The sequence below is a fragment of the Botryllus schlosseri genome, chromosome 13 (genome assembly GCF_051294905.1).
Source record: "Botryllus schlosseri isolate E-star chromosome 13, Bs_hap1, whole genome shotgun sequence".
Taxonomy (NCBI): Eukaryota; Metazoa; Chordata; class Ascidiacea; order Stolidobranchia; family Styelidae; genus Botryllus; species Botryllus schlosseri.
Window position 1 is genome coordinate 12,243,666 of NC_137248.1, and position 18,826 is coordinate 12,262,491.

Sequence of the window (18,826 nt, forward strand, 5' to 3'; positions counted from 1 at the left end):
ATAGTGCTTTGGTGCACTTCATTGTATCTTGCAGTCAATAACATCCAGTTTGTTAGGTGGTAGGAGTTTTGGTTCGGTTTATTAGCAATTTTTATCAGTTCAATAGACCACAAAATTGCGATACCATGAAAAGACAGGAAGGTGTCGAAACGACTTGAAGTAGTCATAGGAAGGCGATGTAAAGAGGAGGCATGTACGTACACTGAATGAAGATAATATAGAAAAAAGCAAGCGACAAACTTTTTGATGATGCCTATACCCCGATTTTGAACTACAATTTTTCATTGCGTCAAAAGTATATATTGTGTGCTCGAAAATTGGTTGAAACTCGACACAGAACTGAAGGCATTACAAGTAGGCGCAGTCGATGACAACTGCAACGGCAGGTCATGAATGATGATAAAAGTTTCAAGTTTGTCACGTATCACTGCCGATCAACATCTGTATTGCGACAAACTTGTTCTTCGTCAATCGTCATACATCATGGTTAATCTTCCACAATATCTCACATTCTTCTTATTTTCCAAACATTTGGTGAGCAACGATTTATATTCCCGAGTTATTCTGTCACACTCTCTGCTGACATATTCTGCCTGAGCTTTCATAGCGTTCAATCGGATCCGAGCATCTGCATCAGCTGCAAATATGAGTCCATAATTGTATCGTGAGTTCTTGCAGGCTTTAATCGGTTTGAAAAGTGGATAAGTAGCTTGAAAACATAGCCTACTTTAGGTTCTTTTATTACTAATTTTGAGATGATCAGAGTTTACCTTGCTCAGTCAACCACATGACAAGATATGTAGTATGCACACTTCCACTATTCAGCAATTAGGTGACGCCTAACAATATTCGTAGACAGTCTAAGACCGCTTGCTAGTAGAGCTAACTGTAGTTGTGACATTCTCGGTCATATATTGAATTCACCTTTTCTAGAATATTCCAGGCCTTTATTCAGAATCTTTAATTCTTCTATTAAAGTTTTGATGACTTCATCCTTCCATTGATATTTCTTAAGATTGCATGGGAAGTCTGAACTATCGCCGCTATTGAGTATAACAGTAGACACTATAGTTCAGCACTTACCTTCAACGATTCTGATCCAACTTTAATACCAGCATTTTTCTGATCGGATGCATTGATTACAGACACGGAAGCTATCAGGCGGTACAAAACTCTAAATAATGGTCTCCAATAAATTCTCGTCAAAAGTCTTATATGCAATCTGGTTAAGCTTTTCATGTATTGCCGTGAGCTAAGCGATATGAATGTACTCTACAATTTTAAGATGATTTGGTTCTGAGAATTAATTATGATCCTATATCCGCATGAGAAATTGCCTGGTATGCAAAAACAAAATATACAATATACATACGGTATTAAGATCAAAGCCATCAATGAAATATAAATATTCCTCTCTGCTTGGAATGACTTCATCCGCATGTTGTAAGTGCAAGTGTTATACTGTCATCCACATACCATGAAGCATTCCGAGAGTTTCTTGATTCTCTAAAGGAATCTAAAGACGCGCATCTGTAAATGCTATCAATGTAGTTATATAGTAAAAAAGTACGGTAGTTACCATATAAAATGATTACTAGGTAAGAAGACGAGATTATGATAACGCTGTACTTCAACAGTGAAGCCGTTGACTGAACAACTTTTCGAGTCCAAATAGATTTTCCCACCGGAACACAAATTCAACTCGGTTAGACAGGTGTGATTTTGAACATTTGAGTAATTCTGTCCAAATCAAATGATCATACGCAAAATCATAGCAGGGGTCACCAACACGCGGCCCGCGAGGTCGCATTTTGCGGTCCGTGACCTGATTTGAGATTTCGGAAGAACGCGAGTAACGTATTTTGGAATGCTGTAATTGATTTCAGTTAAAATAATATAAGCTAATCTTATGTGCCCAAATCACTATTCCTCTCTAGCAGATACGGCTTTGGCAGTGGTAATATAACATTCAACGGAGGAATGGAATAATTAGCTGATGGATGGGCTGATGGATGAGCTGATGGATGGATGGGCCTTGACGTATTTCCATATTGCCAGACACTGCCAAGACCGATCGAGGCGCTAGAAGACGACTTGAGGCTTCCGAACAAGATCAAGCTTTAAAGGGAGATCGTTTTCCAGTGTCTAGCTACCCCAATATCATTTCTTTAGTGGCTGAAAAGAGTTGTCAGTAGGCTATCTTGCGTTGCTCATAGTTGAAAATAGAATGAAAGTGATGATTCTTTCGTGGTTAACTATGCCCGTCGCCCATGTTAGCTTAGAGAGCACAAGATTGTAGTGAGGTAAGGTTCTAAAAACGTGGTTGTTGAACGGCATGGCCTATTTCACCTCGATATTGCATGAATTCATGCGGCCCGCGGCCCCTACGAATTTTGAAAAATGGCCGACCCGTCATGAGTTGGCGACCCCTGATCTATAGGAATGCAATTTCATAATATTTCAGCACTATATTAGATTCCATATTCAATACAATACAACTAAGAGTAGTATCAAAAAGTATTACCTCGCAGCCTTAACAATTGGTAGACTCAGTATAAAAGACAAAGAATTATTTCTATGCATAGAAAATAATAAGCTGCTGCATTCCACTGCGCTATCATATTTGGGTGTTCCTAACCCCATCTTTAACTAGTTTGTAACTTGCAAGCACACCAATCTACCGTGGAGTGCAGTTGGTTAATATTTGCTCAATTTATGAACTGTGTGCTAGTGATAATTGAACTATACAACCACATCACAAAGTGCATCATCAAACAATTGTTTTGTGTATTGTTGTCCTATAAAACCGGCTGATTATGTCATTGGCGATATACGACAGACATCCGCTATACAAACCAATTCGTGTTAATATTATATTCACATTTCTGTATAATCAGTTAAGAAACAGTGTTTGGGTCAAGTCAATTCAAGTTGACTCAAGCTCAGCTGGGAGTTTTTGATATTCATGGTGTTTCTACTGCATTGGTCCGTATTTACCGACTTGTAGCACGGTCCACTTCTAGGCTTTCTATAAAAGACACCAGTTGGAGGTCAAGAGGCCAGCTGGGAGTCAAGCCATGCAATATTCAAAGTTCCTCAAGTCTTCTAAAAGAGTCAAGTCTTTTCAGTTTGAGGTAATCTGCGGATGCATATGCCGAGCAGGTAGGCTAGACAGCATTGAAGTTGGTGCCAAGCCATGTCTAACTACTAAGACGATGAGTCGAGGGTTACTGCTGTTTGTTTCCGAAAATGCAGCTAACCAGGTGTAGGCTACTTCATGCTAAATAATACGGGAGGGGGGTAATTCGTAACAGACGTCTATGAATAGTGTTCAAGTGCGTACCGTTGGTGAAATTTATTACCAAATTTTGTCGAAAAGGCCCAACTTGAAAAAAACTCACTTTAGCCGAGTCACCAAAAAATCGCGACTCGAGACATTGCAATCCTGCTTGTGACATTACAGATACATATTCGACTATACGAAGCCTTGGCTAATGACGAATGTCACACATACTTAATGAATAAAATTACGAATCAATATAAATGACATTATAATGCTAATCAAGGCCATAATGACAGTCACGCTAAAGTCATTTTGCCGGAAATGTTGCTGATGGAACTAACCACCATGTCTATGTAAACGGCATCCAGCAAGCCAACACTCGGTACTGATTGACGTGATAAATTCTCAAGAGTTCAGCGTACTCCGCCAATATTTCCCATACGTCGAGTCATCAGAAAAACGTATACTCAACACCGCTAAGAGCATGTGGTTTCTGGGAAGGCTGGCAATAGATAGAAAACTGAGTACACAACCCGACAACAGGAACTTTATTGTGAAGAACAAATCTCAAGCTGAACACCTATTTCGTGATATTTAAGCATCTTCAACACCAACCAATCAAAACACAGGATCCACGGTGACAGCTTCATTACAGGTATGATTGTTTCTCAACGTCTGCTCAAAACAAATCCCTACTCTAATGCACAAAAGCTACATCGCTGAATATCATCTTATAATACTGTAGTATGAAAAGTGAATTTGTTCACAAAATCGCGACAGACGAATATGTAGAGTGTGGACACGTAATTGGCGCCCAAATTTCCTTAGAATTCCACGCCATCACTAACGTACGATTGCGGCATCACGCGAAAGTACCAAACATGATTTCTTCGAACGTACCAAACATGATTTCTTCGAACATCAACAGGCGTCCACCTCTGAAGACTTGGTACAATGATACCTTCATATCGATAGTGGGACATGACACGTACTGTTCCGTGGATGAGAATATACATCAAGCAAATCGTTGATTAGTTAACTCCAACTAGAATTCAACTGCAACATACTTGTATGTCATTTCGATTCAATGGCTACTGTGATTTATATCGGCAACATATAGCTGCGGTACTCAGTAATACAAGAAAGCGCGAGACGAGAAAAGTACCGCTCTACATATGTAGCAATCGACGTAGCCGCCAGAGAAAAATGCATTTGAACAGATTGTTTCGACACAATACGCATAGGCCTACAAACAACGAGTTTTCAGTCGTCTTTTTTGTCGCCGCTTCCTTCAACTTTCTTTTGCAATTGGGCGTGTTCGTCCAGCAGACGGTCGTATTCGTCCGTGACCGCTTTGGCCTGTGCCTTCATGGCGTTGAGATCGTTCTGGGCGCTTTCCTCGGCTGAATACAGGCACGCTATTGGTAACAAAGTCAATTCCAAGCAGTCAAGTGTTAGTAATGGGGATAGACAAGCGACACTATAGGTAGATTCGAGTAAGGTAGTTGTGATCAAGATCAATTTGTTAATAGCAAACATAGTACATTGAACATTGCAAACATATTTACGAAAGGATGAGACTTGTCGGGAAAGATCATTCAATACTGGCGATGTTAGGAAATTTTCAATCACGCATACAGTGGACGATATAGCAACCCCACGGGATTTAATAAATGATCCCACAAGGCACACATCTTAATATCCATTATCCACCTATCGTATGGTACCTGAAATAAGAGAACTGCACTGGGTGGTAGTGTATCTTGTGCAGGCAATAATCAATTGTGTGCCATATCATTGGCAAACTTAGACTGCCCTTGGAGCGGCCAGCAGCCCATTTGTTACCAAATATAATAAATTGCTGAAATTCAAGTCGGGCCTAAGTAGAAGTGACAGATCAATACCGGTATTTAAAAAACATTCAATAATTCGACTTCAACAAATCACGGTGTCCCAAACACAGGACCGGTCCGATTTTGCCCAGAAGTTCAGAAGGATGATCAGACAACCTATCGGTTTCAGGTTACTGATTCGACCAGGTTTTCAAAACAGAATCAAATTACCGTACTGTTGTGCTTCTAAATGCTTTAAATACCAATGCATTCATTGGAAGCAGTGAGAATTGAAATTTATTATAGTATTCACCTTTCTTGGCGTATTCCAACTCCTCTTTCAATTCTGCAACCACCTTTCCGTACTTTTCGTCGTCTTGCTTGCTATCCTTTTTAGCCGTGTCCCCTTTTGCGTCCAGCATCGCCTAAAATAGCGCCACATTCAGACATTAGATCACAAGCGCACATAAAGCAATCGAGTCTCGAAAGCTTCATGACCTCTCACACGGCAAGCGAGCCGTAGTGTAAGTACGTGCAGTAGTACTTGCGATTTTTGAGGAAAGGATTAAATCAATACATTTGTGTGAATATTTAAGCAGATTCCGATCTAATTTGAAGGCCCATATTACGGACCGTAAGCACTTAATTGGTGAAGCAGTCACTGCCTTGAATGTGAAAACTCCGTTCACGTTGGAAACAGGCAGCTGTTCTTCTGCTTTTGACAAATGAAGCAGCCTACTGCCAATTCCAACAATCGACCGCCTGCTCACATGACTTAGTTCATGACTTCTGATCAACAAGCTATTTATATATTGATTGAAACACATTAAAAACTCGATTGCATGGCATCATACGGCACATGCAATATGCAAGCGTTGATGATCATGTCCTTCCGTGAACCCAATCACGAGAGCTTTCGTAATTTAAGCAGATTGAGCTAATATTTTATGGATGAGTTCTTGGTCGCAGATCTCTGCGTAATATGCATGAGAAGCTAAATGCCGAGATTGAATCGAATGAAACACTGGTGGGTGGCGCATACAATTAGAAAACGGTCAAAGACACCGTGGTTGCACTGGTAACTGTAGCTCTATGCCAGGGTAGTTGAAACAAAATAATATAACAGGCTACTTCTGTGGTTTGGCTTCACATTCACTAGCAGATTTTGCAATTACAAGACGACACCATAAACAGCAGAAGTGGTCAGTAACAAATTACTACGGTAACTTTCAAGGTACAGTTAACAGAGTACACTTTTCTCTACACACGACATTATAGTTAATATTACATCTACTTTAATGTCTTACTAGGCCTACAATGCTAACTCTATTACATATTTGGAAATCATTACACTTAATTATACGTGTGTTAAAATTTCCGTTACCAACAGAGTACCAACAATGACTGCTTTGTCAACCTCTGAAAAACAGTTCGCCAAAACTCATAGTGAAACCTGAAACCACACCATAACCATGATAGATCAGGAATGTCAATACTTAACATGCATTGTTAACAGAAATAATCTATAGACGCAGTGCCTCAAAGAGAACAGAACATAATTCACGCTAATCCTCACACCTACCTCAGCAGCCTTGCTGGCTCCCTCCGCTTGCTTTTTGATCGCTTCATTGGTAGCGATCAGTGTCGCTTGCTTCGAGATCAATTTTGCCAAGCGCCAGATAATTCTAAATCCCAAGTATATAGCAGAATAATGTTGGAGCCCTCCCGCGCGTCATTCGGCACTCACAGCAACAGGAAGAGAGCGAAAAATGAGATGTACAAATTACGTTGAGACCGGAACAACATCATGAGCACGTGGTCTTGCGCGTTGGGGTTGTTTTTCAAGTCGACTTGTTGCGCGTTGGGCAGCGAGTATTTCCGCACTTCGCGAACCGCATCTGTTGGTGTTTGAAAAAAAACAGTATCGTAACAGGAGCAGGTACATTTTGACAATAAACATTAACAAAAATCGTTTGGTAATGTATCTACATGAGAACCCTCAGTGAAATTTTGTCAGATTGTATTGGCACCGATACACATATTTTGCAAATAATCGGCTTGGTCAAAGTCTGGTTATAGTTGTCGACACTGTGAAATGATGCCATGTCCCTGTCAGCACTTTAGATTGTGGAAAATACCTAGAACTTTGTCATAAAATGGACCAGTCAACCGTGTTTAGGATAGACATGTATTCTTTAGTGTAGCCTACTATAGGTACATCTTGTAATTTCTGTCTCCCTGCCGAATCCACAACGGATCATCGGAAACTATTGGGCTAAAATGTGCTAGTCACAGTGTAGCCTAGTTTGCGAAACTTGTTTCTGTGAAATGGTTGCTATTTTGTCATCAACCAGAGTATCTCCGTACACATTAATCATACAGATGTGAACCGAGTCCAAATTACAGTTTTGATCAATATTTGCCGTGTTCCCAATAAACGAATGCCATACATTGATTGAAAATTTCAAGTGAAGAACGAATCCTCACGCGTCTCACAGCAATTCTGGCGACAGCGAGTATTTTAGTCACAGCTAGCATTTATAATTAATTTTCAAATCAAAGTCTTCTGCAATGGTTGATCGATGCACTTTACAATGCAGAGTCAACACATTAAAAACGACAAGCCTTGGTCATGGTCAGGGATATCTAAAACGTCTAGATATCCCTCTCCTTGGTTAATATGTGTACAATGGATAATTTGATGTAAGCCTATTCATCATTTGGAAACTGCGCTGAGTCAAACCGTCTCAATATTCTTACAGCGTTAACATATTTGCGCAAACAAGTATGACGTAATGCAGCAGTCTGCATCCCTTGAATTCTAGAGAAACTGAAAATGAAACTTACCCGCTAAAAATAGACAAAGAATAACCACAAATACGGACAGGCACAAGTTGCCATATGAAACGAAGAGCGCCAGCAATCTTGATTTGAAAATATATTGCCATCTGAACAAAAAGGTGCAGATTAGGAGGCAGCCTATATATATATTCAGAGTAATCTTAAAGGCGACACAATAGGAGTTTGAATACATATATCACGTACAAACAGAGAGTAGGTTATACCGACCTTTTAGGTTGAATGAAGGGTAAACATAATAAGACGCACAGACCAATTTCCGTGTAGAGAAAGGTGGATACCACCATCCATTGAAAGCTCATTTTTCTACCTAGATTACCGTAACAATCTGGAAAATGTGTATCAAATAGTAGATATTCATTCCAATGGCACTAGTACCAACACCTTCAAAGCAAACATTGGGATCGACGTCAGCCAGTAAATAAACAGAGCAAAGGTATGGGTAAGTTGAGTTTGATCGACCGAGGCCCATCAGAAAGCTGTAAGTGCGCACCATTCACAAGAATAAATTTAACGCCCAGTGACGCTTAATGTAAATGATCCATCTCATAAATCAAGCGCATTTCTATGTTTGTATGCATGGAAATATATGACCTGCAATGGCTTACTAACCCGATGTGCCGTTTCAATAATGCTCGAGTTTAGCGAACAACAGCATACAGCAACTTGAAAAAGTTGCGATTTCAGGGAAACCTACTGCCAATATGTCACCCAAATTCCATTGCCGTTCAACTGTCACAATGCAGCTGATTCATTTTATAGACAATCGCCTGCATTGAAATGTCAATAATGTAAATAAAATTACTTTAGGCAGGATTAAATAATGATTGACTTCTGAGTAAAAAGATCTTCCCAACACATCCAAATCTTCAGCAGTCCAGCCGGGGCCTACGATACGTATCATAGGCCCAGGTCCAGCACAATACACCCAGACTACCATCCAATGCAAAGCAGACCACAATAACACAAGACAATTTATCTCATTTCTGCATATTTCACGGACTATCCAAATTTTAAGCAGCTTATACGAATCACCTGACCTATCACAAGTGAATTTCATGACCGAAGACAGGTGTGCGATACGTTCATTACGTAAAATCACAATCTGTGCAATATTTCCGACACCACACAGAGTAGCGTTGGGTAAACCAGCACTAGTAGACATACAATCACAAGGAAGGAAACGGTCACATCAAAACAACGACCGTCATCAATCTAGTGTCACACATACTCATCACTTTTACCTCAAGAATACCAGTAAAGTGATGTAACACAGCAGTGTGGAATGTCAGCACCACATTAAGTTGAATTGAATTACTCCAATTACCAATACTTATCGAGCCTGGGTTCAGACACTAGATTAGATTAGACAAGACCTGACACCTATCACTTTCTTTTCAAGGTCAAGGCCACTCACTCCTATGGTAAATTGCGTTGTGCTGGAAACCAAGTTCACAAATCCTCATGCTGATGGGTGACTGAATGCATCTGCATTGAACGGAAGAAGTTATCATCCCGCCCGCGTGCTGTGAATTCACCGAAACTTAACCCTTGCACAAGGAAAATTACCTAACTAGCAAGCAACATCACGTATGCTTCTACCAATAATGCGCTGCCATCATTATATATCGGGCAATCTCCTAAAAACAGCTGGATATTTATCGCCAGAGTTTCGTTGCACCTTCTGACCTTCTTCCGTCGAATTAAAAATGGCTTTGTAGCAATCATCGCCCGCCAATTCCGATTCCGGCACAATTTCAAATAGCGGATGTTCCGACAAGTGTTTTACCATCCACTCGTGAACGTCTTTAACGTCCGTGATCGTGTAGATCAAACCGCCTTCGCGCAACAGGTACGCATACTCGGCCAGGAGAGTCGGGCTCAAAATACGCCATTTGTGTTTCTGCCTCTTAAAATGCGGATCCGGGAAGAGAAAGAACATTTTCTTAATCTGTCCCTTCTCGAAAAAATTCGGCAGATGCTTCATCGCGTTCGTGCGCAGGCACGCGATATTCCGGTATTTAGTCGTGTCGTTTTTCGATGTCTCTCTCAGCGCTTTGATGCGATCTTGTACGTAATCGCATACCTTCACTCGTATCTCCATTCCCAAAAGTAGTGTATCCGATAAAATAGGAGAGAGCCTAATCAGCAGACCGCCATATCCGCATCCGATGTCGAGCACTTCCACTTTACGCGCGCAATCGTCGGCGTTATCCGAACCGAAGAAATCCGGATAGAATTCAGACCAATTCATATCACTGGGCTTCACAGGATAATTAAAATTGTGGTCCCCGAGCGGGTTGGAGTGCGCTCTTTGTCGGTAGAACTTCTTCCGCGGCAATTGCCCATCCATGTAGTTTACTCAACAGCAATAGAGATACAGAATCTGCTACAAAAAATGATTAAACAGTGACATAATTGCCGACAGACACCGTACATAATTTCAATAGCATTACGAGACTTTCGTGAACTTGAACCAGACACAATACTTTCCCGACGCCCATGAGAACATGAAAAACATCGTAAATGTGTGAAGCTGACCTTTAAGAAATGATCCTACACCATACCAGTGACTGCGTGTTGTTGAAAAATGTAATATAAGACTGAATTTCGCCCACAGATAAGGTTCAACTGATTATTTGATAATTATATTGCACGAGCCCTGGAGATTGAAGCAGTGTGGCGCCTTCAACAGGATTCCATTCTATACAATACGATTTACGATAACGCTATCCAGAGAGGATGTACTACTATCTTAGAGAATAAATGCGACATAAATGTAATGGACGTGAATCACTGATCATTTACAGGTGCCTGTACACTTCCTAATGAATTTATTGTAGTATTACATTTCGAGGTCAATGGATATTGACAAATTGAATTTCCACTTCAGTGGAGATGAACAGACATCATTCAAAATCAAGACAGGCAAAACGGAAGAAAATCATTCAATCTAAGCACGGACACACCGAGCACCTGAAAAGAGTAGGCCTTTGTATGATGATAATAGCGACCTAGTGTCAGCAAGTACAAATAACGACAAGGTCAATATTTTACGCATGAAAACAATATTATATTGTCACCGTCGTTGAAGAACATTCACCATCACTCGATGGAATCGTGACAAAATGTACATAGCCAAATTAAAAATTATTTCCAGTTCCTAGGTAGTTGTTTTTGTGTCAATTGCTCAAACTGTTACAGTTGGCCACTTGTGCAAACATCAACTATCTACCCGAAAATTGCAGGAGGCAGTATATATATTGCCTACCAGAAACAAGCCAACAAACAAGAACACAAACAATGAAGGAAACTACGACTACGAAAAGCTACTACATACCAACGATGACAACAAAATAGCATGTTTAACTTCTACAGAATTTTTCATATGAATACATTAGGACAAGCACAATCATTTAATTTAACTTCGAAGACTGTCGTCCGCTGTAGTCCAGCCGCGTCGTTCTAAATTGTGTTGTAATCCGGCTTCTTATTTCGGAACACCTTGCAAGAGATGTAGATGAGCAGAACGATGGCCCCGCAAAGCACAAAACCTCCGACGAAGCTTCCGGCATCGAAACTGCTGGTTGACGGCTTAACTGTGGAGGCAGGGACGGTAGAATTGTTTCCGGGCTTGACAGTAGTAGTTGTGCTGGTGGTTGCAGGCGCCTCTGTTGAAGTTGTTGGTGGTGGTGCTGCTGTTGTTGGATCTGCTGCTGCTGTTGTTGGATCTGCTGCTGCTGTTGATGGATCTGCTGCTACTGCTGTTGTTGTTGGTGCTGCTGTTTTTGGTGGTGCCGCTGTTTTTGGTGGTGTAGTCGTGGTGGTGGTAGAAGTAGGGTTTATTGTGGTTGTTGTGGTAGCAGCAGTAGCAGTCGTAGTAGAGGTAGTAGCAGTAGTAGTAGTAGAAGTAGTGGAGCTTGCATCTGGATCGATATCATCTTCACAGTGAGCGGACGCTACAAGAAGGATCACCACCACAGCCGAGAAAAAACGTGTTGAATTCATAGTATTGATTAGACCAACAGAACCAGTAACTAATCCCTGTAAAGCATGTGGTTTTCAAGAATTGAAATCAGGACCTCGGCACATGGCTGTTTGTTGATTTCAAGACAAAAATATTTCATGAAACTATACCGACAAGATAGCATAATGGTGAAGCGTCCGGCTTCTTGATCGGTAGGTCGTGGGTTCGATCCCCGGCCGGGTCAGACCAAAGGATTGATTAGTAACACAGGTATCCATGACTTCCTCGCTTGGCGCTCATGCATTACTGGGATAGCATGGACGGGTGGTTCAAGACTTAGAAAGCCATTCAAGGCTATATCAGCACTTTCCTTGTCCAGCGGCATATGCACATCATGCACTCATGGCATGCATATGCGTAGAACGTGTAGACCTATGTGAGTATGTGGTATGTGTATCATGAGTCTGTGTATATGCCGCAAAAACATCAAGGACAAAAATAAACTACGTCCTTTCTTTTCATACTAGAGAATTCACATATCTAAGTCTGCATAGGCCCGTTTATAACGCAAATGAATTGGAAGAGATATTACACAGAACACCTGGTTACACAGCCTTCATATCATCAAGTTTCCAAAAGAATGATACACACATAATATAAAATGTTTATAATTTAAAAAATTGGGAAGTTAGGCAAAGGTATTTTTATGTTAAGCGTTGCATAGGCGACAGATGAAATGTAGCACCACCGTCAGATCACTCAAATAAGTAATTTTTCCGGCTGTGCTGCTATTACTTTTCGAATGGGTCATTGCCAAATTCAGTCCTCTACTACTGGACTCTCGGTACGTTTTGCCTATAATATAACAGGCGAGCAGCGATGATTCTACTTCTACAAGTTGAAGTAATTTAATAAAAAATAAAGAATAGTGTGAGCACAGAACACCGATTCCATAGTGCAGGGCGACACATGAATACATACAAACGCAAGCACAGTAAAGTATGCAGTACTTCCTAAGTTCTGGTGATCAGGGTGTTTTCAATTTGTGTCAAGCCTGCCACAAGTCGGAGACAAGTGATACAGCTGATACAGCTGTATATTCACAAGGCGATTTTGGAGAATATGTCGAACATAAAATTTGATTGGAAGTGACGATAATGATATTAGATGACCGATAACAATTGCATCGGGACAATCACTAACATCCTTGAATTTCAAAATCATGTCAGCAATCACATATATTGGTCTCAACACAATATCAGCCTGCCGTTGGGCCTGTATAAAATCATACTCGTCAGTTTGAACAGTACTATACCATTCAAGGTTGTTACTGGATGATGCGCTGATTCATTTTCAAAGAACCAATATGGAATCGGTGTCACGTGCGCATCAAAGAATCTACTGACTACACACCATACCAACACAGGTGTGACGCTGAGAACGGTCTTGGCACACCAAATATGTTATGCTAAATGTACCGGGATTTCAACTTGGGCAAAGACACTTCGGACAGAGTATCAACAGAGGCAACAAACAGCTAACACTGACCATAGCAACTCAACAAAGTACAAGGGTTACAATTAGATCGCAACAGTGATATAAATTTGCCTGAACTGAAACTATATATATATACAATATATACATTTCGTGGAAAAGTGATATTGATATTATAACCATAATTTTCATCCGTGACTGCGTAATAGAATAGAACCGACCAAGACTTACTTCATGTAATTAAAACAATAGGACGCGCTAGCGCAGTGGTCAATGCTGCGAGATAATAACATATTGCTATTAGAATAGCGAGTCAATTGAAAACATACAGTACAGTGCGTCGGTAAGGTCGTGTAATCGTGCGTATATACATGTAACGTAACTTGGCAGGCACACAGCATACGCGAGATCATTTTACTCGAAGCTTAATATGACCTGTTCCTGCAACACCCATCCATTAACAAGTCCCCACGGCCAAGCAGTAAATCACAAAATAGAGATTGCATGTCACGAGACATGTTGAAATCTTACGGAGCCGTAGAAGCGACACGTCGTCGACAAGGACGACAAACTGCTGCTGAGCAAATGAAAATAGAATTACTGAAATCTATGGTTCGTCACGGATCGCATGTGTTTAAGATGATTTCCATATTTTTTAGGCTTCATATTTGAAGACAGATTGTGATGATGTATATTAGCAATTTTTATCAGTTCAATATACCGCAAAATGCGATACAATGAAAAGATAGGAATGTGTCGAAGCGACTTGGAGTAGTCTATGGAATCAGACACCCACCTTGGCCCAGGCGATGTAAAGAGGAGGCATGCACAATAGGGTCCATCAAACCACTAGGTGTCGCCAGACTTTAGGTGGTAACCGCCGTTGTTACGCACGCGGTTGCCGTTATCAGAAACCTCTAGGTTACTTTCTCGATTGTGTAAGGGTATTTTATATGGAAATAATGGCTACAACATATTCTACGTGGACCGTGACCTCGCTATAATATGAACTAAAACTTCGAAAACTTCTGGTGCTGAGCTGGTAGCCGACATTTAGTTGACAATTTCACATTCTCACCTAGCTATCAAATCGGCCTTATTTCCTTCCGTAGAAGCTTTCCGAAGTTTTAGTTCATTTTATAGCGAGTTCACGGTCCCCGTAGAATATGTTGTAGCAATTTTTTCCATATAAAATACCCTTATACAATCGAGAAAGTAACCTACAGGTTTCTGAATACGGCAACCGCATACGTAACAAAGGCGGTTACCACCTAAAGTCTGGCGACATCTAGTGGTTTGATGGACCCTATGCACACCGAATGAAAAGTATTATTAGTATTACTCAAATTCAACTTTCGAAGAAGTAGCAAAACTGTAATTTGACACATAGACAAATAACAAGTAAACACATACTGTCAGGTTGGCATTCACGAAGTAGTTGATTATGTTGGCAGTGAAATAATAACCTTTATAAAGGCTATGGTGAAATCTTTGATTAAGAAAAATGGTGAAATTATGCCTTTTGCGAAGGCTATCCTATATTCACAGTTTTCGTGAGGGTTGTAGTACCAGGTAAATTCCTGAATTTTCAAAAAAATGAATCCTTTGCTTGAGACCATCAAGAGTATCAGTAGGCCTGGTTACATGTTCGACTCGACTTGGCGTTCAAGTCGTCTCCGGTGACGTCACGTCTCATCTCCAAGCTGACTCGTTAAAGGGCCCTGTTTACATAATCCTTCAGGAAGCTGTATCGTGGACGACCCGGTGTCGCTTTACCCCTTACAAATATATATTCGTAGTAAGTTTGGTGGGCAAAGGTACAACGACAATCTGTGTTTGGTCGTACTCTGAAACGTTTCTTATCCTCGAAATTAACGAGGATGATGAGATACTCATAATATCGATATTTGTAGAGGAAAATAATCTTGTTCATATCATGATTGTAGAGGAAAACAACAAGTATAAGTTATCAGCTAGCTTTTTCGGCGTCAACGAAGATGGGCCGCGGAGTATAGGCGGGAGTAACGACTGTTTTGATATGTCAGGCATCACTTGCCGATGCGATTAAAATAAGGTCATTAGCACTCAAGTGACCCGCTTGCAAACCCCATGTGGCCTCTAGTTGTTCAGCCGTTCCTCTGTAACAGACTACCCCATGTATGCCGGCGACTTGAGAGTCAGTCACGATACAGGAACTACTGCAGAGATTTTATTGAAGCATCTTGTCGGCATGATATACCAAATAGGAAGTTAACAATACCAAGAATGTCTAAAAACTGTCATAAAGAGCAGTATAGAGCACTACTACTAAATTGCTACCCACCAATTAAACTTTTGAGAAGTGCCAATTTCAGCACCATCACAAACACATAGGCTACCATGAATACAATATCAAAACGGCAAGCTGAAAATCGTGAACACCCGCACGACCGCATCATATCAGCAGAACACTATAACCCAGAACCCAGAACTGAAAACAAAGCAATAACACCGCTGCGCTTCATCATCACCAGGAGAGTCACAAATCTCCATATCATCCACCCGGGAGACACCAGCTCCATCCCATCACATGTGCGCTCACATCAGTTTATCCAGTGGAACACTAGGCCTATGTACGAAATGCAGCAATCGTTCATGTATTCCCGTATCGATATAGCACACTGCAAGGCCGCTTCTTCCATCAGTTCACTATGCATGTCGTAGTCGAATTGTAGTACCGGTACAATCCACATCTCTTCCGAACTGTAGTCTGAGAAGTTGAAATACAGATGCAACGTTTTACCTTGTTAGCCATTTTATGTAGCTGATGACAGCAACTAGGCTACTACAGATCGAAGCGTCGCAGCCAAATATCAAATATAAAACTGCCCTAAAAGAGCACGGTTGCTACTCCGGTACTGGTGTACTACATATATTCCATCGTAAACAAGCGAGCACTTACAAAGTAACCCACTTTTCCTTGCCATGTTTGTCCAATTTCTCAACATCAGATGGAAAACATGAATTACGATGCCAAGAGCCCGCGCGGCAAAAACCAGCGCCGTCGAACGAAAATCGCCGGACGCCGATGACCAAATACTCAAGCCGATCGTAAACCACATTACACAACAGCTTGAGGCTCGAGTCGACTTGAAGCAGTTTGCCTTTCTCTTTTCATCGAATACGAGAGAGTCGGATCGACGAGTCAGCTTCGAAGCTGACTTAAACCGTCATGTAAATGGGCCTAGTGAATCCTAATACCGATACTGGCACTGATATTACCATCATCCGCACCAAACCAATCCTAGTGCGATGAGCTGAATACGGTATCTTTAGGCCCATTTACATGACGGTTTAAGTCAGCTTCGAAGCTGACTCGTCGATCCGACTCTCTCGTATTCGATGAAGAGAGAAAGGCAAACTGCTTCAAGTCGACTCGAGCCTCAAGCTGTCGTGTAATGTGGTTTACGATCGGCTTGAGTATTCGGCTATCGGCGTCCGGCGATTTTCGTTCGACGGCGCTGGTTTTTGCCGCGCGGGCTCTTGGCATCGTAATTCATGTTTTTCATCTGTTGTTGAGAAATTGGGCAAACATGGCAAGGAAAGGTGGGGTTACTTTGTAAGTGCTCGCTTGTTTACGATGGAATGCATGTAATGCACCAGTACCGGTGTAGCAACCGTGCTCTGTTATGACCGTTTTATTAGCGATTCCCTATGTGTTCTTTGATATTTGGCTGCGACGCTTCGATCTGTAGTAGCCTAGTTGCTGTCATCATAGTTACATAAAATGGCAAACAAGGTATAAAACGTTACATCTGTATTTCAACTTCTCAGACTACAGTTCGGAAGATATGTTGATTGTACCGGCAGCCTATATACAATTCGACTACGACATGCATGGCCCAATGATATATATCATTGGCATGGCCTATGCATAGTGAACCGATTGAAGAAACGGCTGTGCAGTGTGCTACATCGATACGGGAATACATGAACGATTGCTGCATTTCGTACATACTGTTCCACTGGCTAAACTGATGTGAGCGCGCGTGTGATGGGATGGAGCTGGCGTCTCTCCCGGGAGGATGATATGGAGATTTGTGACTCTCCTGGTGATGATGACGCGCAGCGGTGTTGGGATTATTGCTTTGTTTTTAGTTCTGGGTTATAGTGATCTGCTGACAGTTTTTATATACATTCTTGGTATTGTTAACTTCCTATTTGGTATATCATGCCGACAAGATGCTTCAATAAAGTCGCTGCAGTAGTTGCTGATGTATCATGACTCTTGAGTCACCCGCATACATGGGGTAGTCTGTTACAGAGGAGCGGCCGAACAACTAGAGGTCACATGATGGGGGTTGCAAGTGGGTCACTTGAGTGGTAATGACCTTATTTTAATCGCATCGACAAGTGATGCCTGAAATATCAAAACAGTCGTTACTCCCGCCTACTCCACGGCCCATCTTCGTTGACGCTACTTGTTGTATTCCTCTACAATCATGATACGAACAAGAATATTTTCCTCTACAAATATCGATATTATGAGTATCTCATCATCCTCGTTAATTTCGGGGATAAGAAACGTTTCAGAGTACGACCAAACACACATTGTCGTTGTACCTTTGCCCACCAGACTTAACGAATATATATTTGTAAGGGGTAAAGCGACACCCGGTAGTCCACGATACAGCTTCCGGAAGAATCATGTAAACAGCAGTGATGAGCATCGGAGCGGAGTCGGAGTGGATCCGGAGCGGAGTTTTGCCGATTTTGTGACAGTCGGAGCGGAGTCGGAGTTTACTACAGATATTTTTTCGGAGAATTTCGGAGTATTGTAACTTTTGTCTCCGATATCTTTGGATAGCTCTGACCAGAATACACTCTTGATCATGATTACAAACCGAAGCACAGACATTTGACACCTTGTTAACTTGTAAAATGACGGGTAACATGCAAAAATGATTGCCAAGTGCATAAAAATCAGCCATCTGCACTGCAATTGGGTACTGGACAGTAGACAATACTTTAAGGCCGACCATATTATCACATTAATTTAGTAAAACAGATTACCAAGTGTACCATGCTTGCCACTGTTTCGGATACTTGACGAGATTCGTCGGAGTATCTCGGAGTCTGGGATTGAGCTCTTCGGAGTCGGAGGGAGTTTTCCTCAGACACTAAAGTTGTCGGAGGGATTCGGAGTCTCAAAAAGCACTATCCGCTCATCACTGGTAAACAGGGCCCTTTTACGAGTCAGCTCGGAGGTGAGGCGTGACGTCACCGGAGACGACTTGAACGCCAAGTCGAGTCGAGCAAGCATGTAACCAGGCCTTTTGTTGAATGCGGATGCACTCAGTTCCAAATACTCTATATGTATTTATCAGAGATATCTAGAACTTCTAGATATCC

At 41.4% G+C, this 18,826-nt stretch overlaps 3 protein-coding genes across 4 annotated transcripts in view; all 3 read right to left on the reverse strand.

Moving 5' to 3' along the window:
- Positions 1-63: 63 nt before the first annotated feature.
- On the reverse strand, positions 64-1,324 carry LOC145453511 (uncharacterized). Its single transcript, XM_080331485.1, has 3 exons — positions 1,084-1,324; positions 925-1,009; positions 64-637 (listed from the first exon to the last, which is right to left on the reverse strand). The coding sequence occupies exons 1-3, from the start codon at positions 1,237-1,239 to the stop codon at positions 468-470; spliced, it is 411 nt and encodes a 136-aa protein (XP_080187611.1). The 5' UTR covers positions 1,240-1,324; the 3' UTR covers positions 64-467.
- Positions 1,325-3,808: 2,484 nt separating this feature from the next.
- The window catches only part of LOC145453504 (B-cell receptor-associated protein 31-like), a 457,607-nt gene continuing 442,589 nt past the window's right edge, over positions 3,809-18,826 (reverse strand). For both annotated transcript variants that reach the window (XM_080331478.1, XM_080331477.1), the window contains exons 2-7: positions 8,185-8,304; positions 7,963-8,063; positions 6,863-7,013; positions 6,698-6,800; positions 5,429-5,540; positions 3,809-4,686 (exon numbers count right to left, since the gene is read on the reverse strand). In XM_080331478.1, the coding sequence (XP_080187604.1) occupies positions 4,547-4,686; positions 5,429-5,540; positions 6,698-6,800; positions 6,863-7,013; positions 7,963-8,063; positions 8,185-8,276 (699 nt within the window). In that variant the 5' untranslated portion in view covers positions 8,277-8,304 and the 3' untranslated portion in view covers positions 3,809-4,546. The remainder of the gene's footprint in view (positions 4,687-5,428; positions 5,541-6,697; positions 6,801-6,862; positions 7,014-7,962; positions 8,064-8,184; positions 8,305-18,826) is intronic.
- Positions 8,716-11,443, reverse strand: LOC145453502 (tRNA (guanine-N(7)-)-methyltransferase-like). The gene has a single exon (XM_080331475.1). The coding sequence runs from the start codon at positions 10,325-10,327 to the stop codon at positions 9,596-9,598; it is 732 nt and encodes a 243-aa protein (XP_080187601.1). The 5' UTR covers positions 10,328-11,443; the 3' UTR covers positions 8,716-9,595.